This window comes from Pundamilia nyererei, unplaced genomic scaffold (assembly GCF_000239375.1).
Source record: "Pundamilia nyererei isolate P.nyererei 1_Seehausen unplaced genomic scaffold, PunNye1.0 scaffold00007, whole genome shotgun sequence".
Lineage (NCBI taxonomy): Eukaryota > Metazoa > Chordata > Actinopteri > Cichliformes > Cichlidae > Pundamilia > Pundamilia nyererei.
Genome location: NW_005187408.1, coordinates 4153308 through 4160049, shown reverse-complemented (window position 1 = coordinate 4160049; position 6742 = coordinate 4153308). Strand labels below are relative to the sequence as shown.

At 43.0% G+C, this 6742-nt stretch overlaps 1 protein-coding gene across 1 annotated transcript; it reads left to right on the top strand.

The window, feature by feature from the left end:
- Positions 1–2516: 2516 nt before the first annotated feature.
- Positions 2517–4106, top strand: xkr9 (XK, Kell blood group complex subunit-related family, member 9). The gene is made up of 3 exons (XM_005722582.1): positions 2517–2833; positions 3182–3396; positions 3478–4106. Exons 1-3 carry the CDS (start codon positions 2517–2519, stop codon positions 4104–4106), a joined length of 1161 nt encoding a protein of 386 aa, XP_005722639.1.
- Positions 4107–6742: the final 2636 nt, after the last annotated feature.

Genomic DNA, 6742 nt, shown 5'->3' with positions numbered 1-6742 from the left:
CCCACAGTGATACAGGATGGTTCATGTGCTTGGAATGAAAGGATGCCACACCATTTGATAGAAATAGAAATAATCATCCGACAGAGGGCTGAATTCAGAAACACCCCAAAAAATGTTGTGGCAAATGAGTCCATTTTGGCCCCCAAGTGCTTGTATGCATGCTTGACAAAGTCGGTGCATGCCCCTAATGAGATGATGATGGCTTCCAGGGTGGATCTCTTCTCAGATCTGTACAACCTGAGGTGCAACCTGGTAGCGTCAGATGGACTGAAACATGATGTCTCACAGGTGTTCTGTTGGATTTAGATCAGGTGAGTGTTGGGGTCAATCAATGGTATCAGTTCCATCCTCCAGGAACTAACTCTGTTCACGAGGTTGGGAATTGTGGCATGCCAGGAGGAACCAAACCAGACATGATGAACAATGTTACAGCATAACGTTCTCCATGCTCAGTCTGATTCTGCTCTCGTCTGTGAAAAGCACAGGGCACCAGAGATGGTCAACTCTGGTATTCTATGGCAAATGCCAATCAGGCTTCACTGTACCAGGCAGTGAACACAGAGCCCACAAGAGGACATCAGGCCCTCAGGCCGCGCTCATGAAGTTTGTTTCGGATTGTCTTGACAAAGACATTCACTTCACTGGCCTGCTGGAGGTCATTTTGTAGCTCTGGTAGTTCTCATCCTGTTCCTCCTTACACAAAGAAACAGTTATGGTCCTGCTGATGGGTTAAGGCCCTATTCAGCTTCTAGAATAACTGCCTGTCCCCTGGAATCTCCTCCATGCTCTTAGACTCAGCAAATATTCTGGCAATGGCACATATTGATGTGCCATCCTGGAGAAGGCGGATTGCCTGTGCAACCTCTGTAGGGTCCAGGTATCGGCTGATGATATCAGTAGTCACACCGACCCTAGTCAAATGCAAAACTAGTGAACAAACAGTCAGAAAAAACAAAGAGGGAAAAATGTCAGTGGTCTGTTTAGGACACTGTCTCATTGTTGCTCCTCTAGTGCACCTGTTGTTAATTTCATTAACACTAAAGCAGGTGAAACTGATTAACACCTTCCTCTGATCAATATGCCAGAGGTTTTAATGATATCAGCTGCTTATTTGACTCAGAAAATATACAGGGCAAAGCCACACCCGGCCTCAGGCCACAGTGTTTGTTGCCCTCATGTGATTTTTATGTATATAGCAAGGGAGGAACTCAAATCTTGGCTCCCTTATGAACAAATGAAAAACATATGAATATATGATTTAGCCTATTTGAATATTTGACAAGATTCAAAAACTTACAGTGAGGATCCTGTGCCTGTTGTCATAAAAGGAAGCTACAGTAGTCATTGTTATGCCAATATCAATGTTTATCTATCAATATATTATTTATTTTTTAAAACTAATTTCTATTTTCGCCATTTCTATGTTTCACTTTTGGAAAAAGGGAAGGGCAAGCTGCTTATTGAGCTCAGGCAAAGGTAATCACATGCTTGCAGTAATCATTCAGATTACAGGAAATCCGCTGAGGTGTTACATAACTTCACCTGTCTACGCCTATGTGCTCAGAGCAATTAAAAGGTATGTACACAGATCGTCGTGCACGAGTTTTCTGTTATCAAGTTTTAAAATATGTGGAAACCCGGGCATTTCGTCACTTGCTGGTGATATCAGATATGAAACTGTTACAGGGAAGTGTGAACTGTGACCCTGTTCCTATACACGTATACACATTTCCGACCTGACTGTATAGTTATGTGAGGTGGAGCCCTTTAAAAGAGAAAGGACAGCGGCATTTACAGTTTCCTTCCCTGAATGAACACCTCTCTCCTCTCAGAGTGCACTGGTAAGTTAAAATGCTTGTGTGTGTTTGTTGTAGCCTGATTTCAGTGTGATAACACGCAATGATAACTGTGTAGACTGAATATTATCAAACAGATCTGTAAATGACATCTGAAAATTTTATAAATCAGCTACCTGAACATAAACTGTTTTTTTTTTATTGCAGTGCTGTTTAATTCAAAATGTTTCTTTTGCCAGTTTTTGAAAATTCCTAATTGAACAACATAGATTTGGCTTATTTGTTGTGTGAAATGTAAGAACAATCCAGTCTCTTATGTAAGAGTTCTAATGCTCTGATTTGCCCTGATAGAAATAATCAATAATTGTTCTATTACATAAATTAAGTGCTTATCAGGACTTTTTTATGTGTTCATGACATGGATCAAAGGTCAGTATCACGCAGCACCTGACTAAAGTCACGCTGCATTTCATATCAATGACAAAAACAAGCAGCAGTTTGTACAAGACAAAATGTTACATACACCCACACACACACGTATATTATATATATGTCTTTCTTTGCTTGCCTTCTTTGCAGATTGACCAGAATGGCCCCTGAAACACTGGAAAGGGTCCACAGCAGCATTTCTTCAGACCCTTCAAAGCAAAACTGAACTTCAGGCAAAAGCACATCTGCCTGCAACACAGACGGATACTTCAAGTTTCAAGTGACAACACGATGCTTCAGCCAGACATTCGGTACACCAAAGTGCGATGGCTATTAACCATCGCTGGAGTCTTCCTGTATGTCGGGGACATTTGGACAGACATTGTACTGGCTGTGAAATATTTTCAAGAGGAACAATACGTCTGGACTGGGTTCACCGTGATGTTTATTCTGATCGGGCTACTGGTTACTCAGATCTTCAGCTATGCCTGGTACTGGGATGACTTGAATGACCCTCTCTTAAACCCTGAAGGAAAAAGAGAAATATCAGACATGTCAAAACCTGGGCTTGTTGTCCTGCATGCATTTGGATTTGGCATCTTTACCAGGTATGCCATTAAAATTACAGCTTTCATGAGACCACAGTAGCCGAAGTAGGATATGACCTTTGAGTTTAACACCTGCAAATTAACTTGAGGTTGCTTGCTGTACCTACAAAAAGGAGTGCCTGCATGTTGTGAGTCAAAACGTGCTTTATGATAATCACGCACATTGACAAAGTGGTATTTAATAAACTGGAATGCCCGCATTCAAGCTGTGTTCAACTTGTTGTATGGCATTAAGATAAAAGCCTTACAAATGAATCACCGTCTATGCAGCAATAGCACGCTATGCAATAACACGTGCACTGCAGGGTGGCAGCTTGTTTGTTTTCATTGTGTTTGCCTTGTCTCTAGGTATTACCACCTGCTGAAAGAGGGTTTCCAAGTGGTTTGGACGAAATCAAATGGCGATGGGGTGGATAAGCTGAGGGAAGTTCACAAGAAGCTGTTTTGCGTGGCCACCGATCTGAGCATGCTCAAGCTCTTTGAGACTTTCCTGGAGAGTGCCCCCCAGCTCCTTTTACAGCTTTACATATTACTGGGCCACAACGAGGTCTCAGTCATGCAGTGTAAGTAGAGACAAAAGATACTCTACACATGTGTGCGAACTTGAAGAATCACTACTTACACTGCCTGTTCTTGTCTTTCAGGTCTATCTGTGGCCTTCTCCTTCTGTAACATTGCATGGTCACTGGTGGACTATCGCCGCTGCCTGCGGAGATCTCTCCCCTATATCAGAGAAATGCCCTCTGGCCTCCCCACAGCAATCTACCTCCTCTACAAAATTTGTACCATCACCAGCCTCATTCTCAGCTACAGCCTCCTTCTCATACTGAGTATCTACACCACAGTAGCGCTCACTGTCCTCTGGCTGCTGGCAACAATATGGACACACTTGCTTGAAACCAAATTCTGCTCAAGCAGAAGCCTGGAGTTTCTCTACAGGGCAGTTGCAGGAGTCATCCTGACATTCACATTTTTTAATGTGAAAGGACAAGACACAAAAGTAGCCATGACCACCTACTACATTTTCTGCACCGTTATTAACATTATGTCGCCGTCGTTGATGGCTTTGTTGAAGCCGGAGCTGCAAACAAGCACATTGCTGCTGACAATCAGTGGTTTAATCTGTGGATGCTCAGTGCTGGGACTGGTGTGCCTCATTTTGTACTACGTCCACCTGCATCCCAGAAGGGTGCAGCGCGAAGAGGATGAGGTGGACGACCCGGGAAAGGAAACAAAGTCACTTGCAAGAATCAAGAACTTCTTGAAACCTTAATGAAGAATTTCTTTTTCAAATTAGTGTAAAAGGGTTCAAAAAGACACGCACAGGTTCAACCGGCCTAACGATTTCACACGGAGACAAAATAAAGGAGCTTTTAGAGGTTTTGAAGGTACCATTTGCACTATTGGTGGCTAACTAGACAATAATATATGTGGTTGAATGTCTATTTTATTTTTTCTTTACCTATTTATTCTTACAATGTGCAATAAAGTAGGTAATCTGCAAATATTAATGAAAGCAGAATTATCTCTTGATGTTTTCACATGACTTTTAAATCTGAGAAGAAACTGAAAGACAAGATTAATAAAATAAAGGATTTCCCCCAAGTGTGTGTAGTATAATATACCAGTGATGAGAGCAACATAAATACATTGTTGTGCTTCTTAAAGGCTTGTTTGTCAGTGCATCACCCCACCCATATTAGCATTTCTACCCTTAGCAGCTTGGTGAAGCACCAACCAAAGCGCTGTGCAGTGTAACATTTGTATATCCAAATCTTGCAAGTGGACCTGTAGTGCATATGCTCAACACAGGATGGCGCCATTATCTAGGCTGTGAGCTCAATGGTGGCGTGAGCAACAGTAACAAAGCCACCAAAGTTGTTCTTTTAGTAAGAAAGCATGAAAGATTACTTAAAGATGGGGTCAAGTCATTTTTAATCCCTCTAATGTTTTCTCCTTAACATTTTCCATAATCTTTAAAATTATACTGTAGTTGATTTTTTAGGATTCCTAAGTATACTATTTAAGCCTTTAACCTATATATCATTGCCTTATATCGCTTGTTTTTGCCGAAAAGTAAAAAAAAAAAAAAAAAAGTTCAGCTGATCAAGTACAGGATCACACACAAAACAGGAAAGCTGGACAGTCGAGATGCTCACCAAGAGTTGAAGAGTGGATCATCTACCACTTCAGTAATGTCACTGAACTTGAATATTACTGTAAATGTAGCTCCCAGAAGGATCCTCAGCATCCTAATACTCAGAAACTGAAAGGTGGCAACTAAACATCCCCCCTCCCCTCCTGAGAAGTAGTGAAGACAGGGGGTCATGGATGAGCTAACCAGAAATAACAAACCACTGCTAATTTTGTTTTGACTACCAGCAAAATATTGTATGAGTCAAGCCGGAGAGAGCTGCGGACGCTGTTTCTTCCTGGCTTGGGCAGAAAAGGAGGGGAGGGGAGGGTGGCCCAGTGTGAGCTCACCTGGGAGGAACGCTGACAAACCGCAGGGTCCAGAGAGCACGATGGTTGTTGGCTCTCAAATAAGCGCAGCACGTCCCCCTCCACCCCCACCCTCACCCCTGGCCTTCCTTTAATTTAGCCAAACTCTGAGCTTTCTGACTTGTTTACTCCAAGAGGCCACTTTAACTTTCATCTGTCGGTTGTGCCGTGTCAGAAGCACTCCATAAAATGACAAATTTAAGTGAGCAACTTTTGTTGGAGAGGAAATGAATCCCTGCCAGGTAGTGCACAGAATTTTACTGTGGAACCTCATCGGACACACTCCAACTCCACGGCGTGCATTTGATTTGTGCGTATTTAGAGAACACAAAGGTGATTAGATATAGTTCAAAAAGACAGAAATGTATGTGTAGATTGTCCGTGATGCTGATTTTTAACAACTTTCCTTTGGGTATTAGCACCTGCAGGGAGGACTCTCAACCAAAATCACATCAACCTTTGCATTTAAGATGATGAATGCGCACCTCTCTGCCCTCTACTGTATATTTCCTCGGGCTCAGTGAACTAATGCAATGTAAATCTGCCAGAGGGATTTTTATTGGGAGAAGACACATGTGTCTTGTGCTGGAGTCCTAAGCAGTCTATCTCTCTGTGGTCTTTGTCGAACTACATATGGCGGTGACTCACCACTGATAGCACTGCCAGGGAACAGTCGCAAGCCATTGGGATAAAATGTGTTGAGTAAAGCATTACCTCCCTGTCTCCAGGAGAAAACAAGCAGAGAGAACGCTGGCGTTGACAGCCTCACAGTAATTTCCACTTCTGGCACTGAGAGCTTAATACCCAGTAATCTCTAACTCCGATCTCGTTGAAATGCGCCTCCAGAAAATGCTGGAGCGCTCGGTGAGAATCTGAGAAACTAGACCCAGATCAAAGATGAATCTTCAGAGCACCACAGGTCTCCATTTTGCCAAGTAAAGGCCTGATCTTGCGGTGCTATCGAACACTTGCACAACACGGCAGCAGTACCAACCCAAAGGCATGCAATCACCCACTGTCACCGCCTCAGCACCGGCTCTGATTTGTCTGATTTGAATGGCACTCCATGTCTACGTAAACAGTCTTGACCGCTGACCTTTCCATAACCACCGCTAAACTTTTCACCAAATCTTATCTTTTTGTTTTCCATCACTACATCCTGGAACAGCCGGTCAGAGTTGGAGAAACGAGGGGGGGGATTCCTGGCATACACCATCCCCACAATTTGTACAGACACAATAAACCCGGGAAGGCAGGCTGTTTTTCATTAGGGCTTCAAAGTCCATATAAACCATGATTAATGAAGCCCTAAGATGCTGTATGTCTTTAATTATTATGGCTTGACTGCTACACCAGTGCCTCAGATGCATTAGCAGTGTTGGCGATCTGTACACGTCTGCCTGGCTC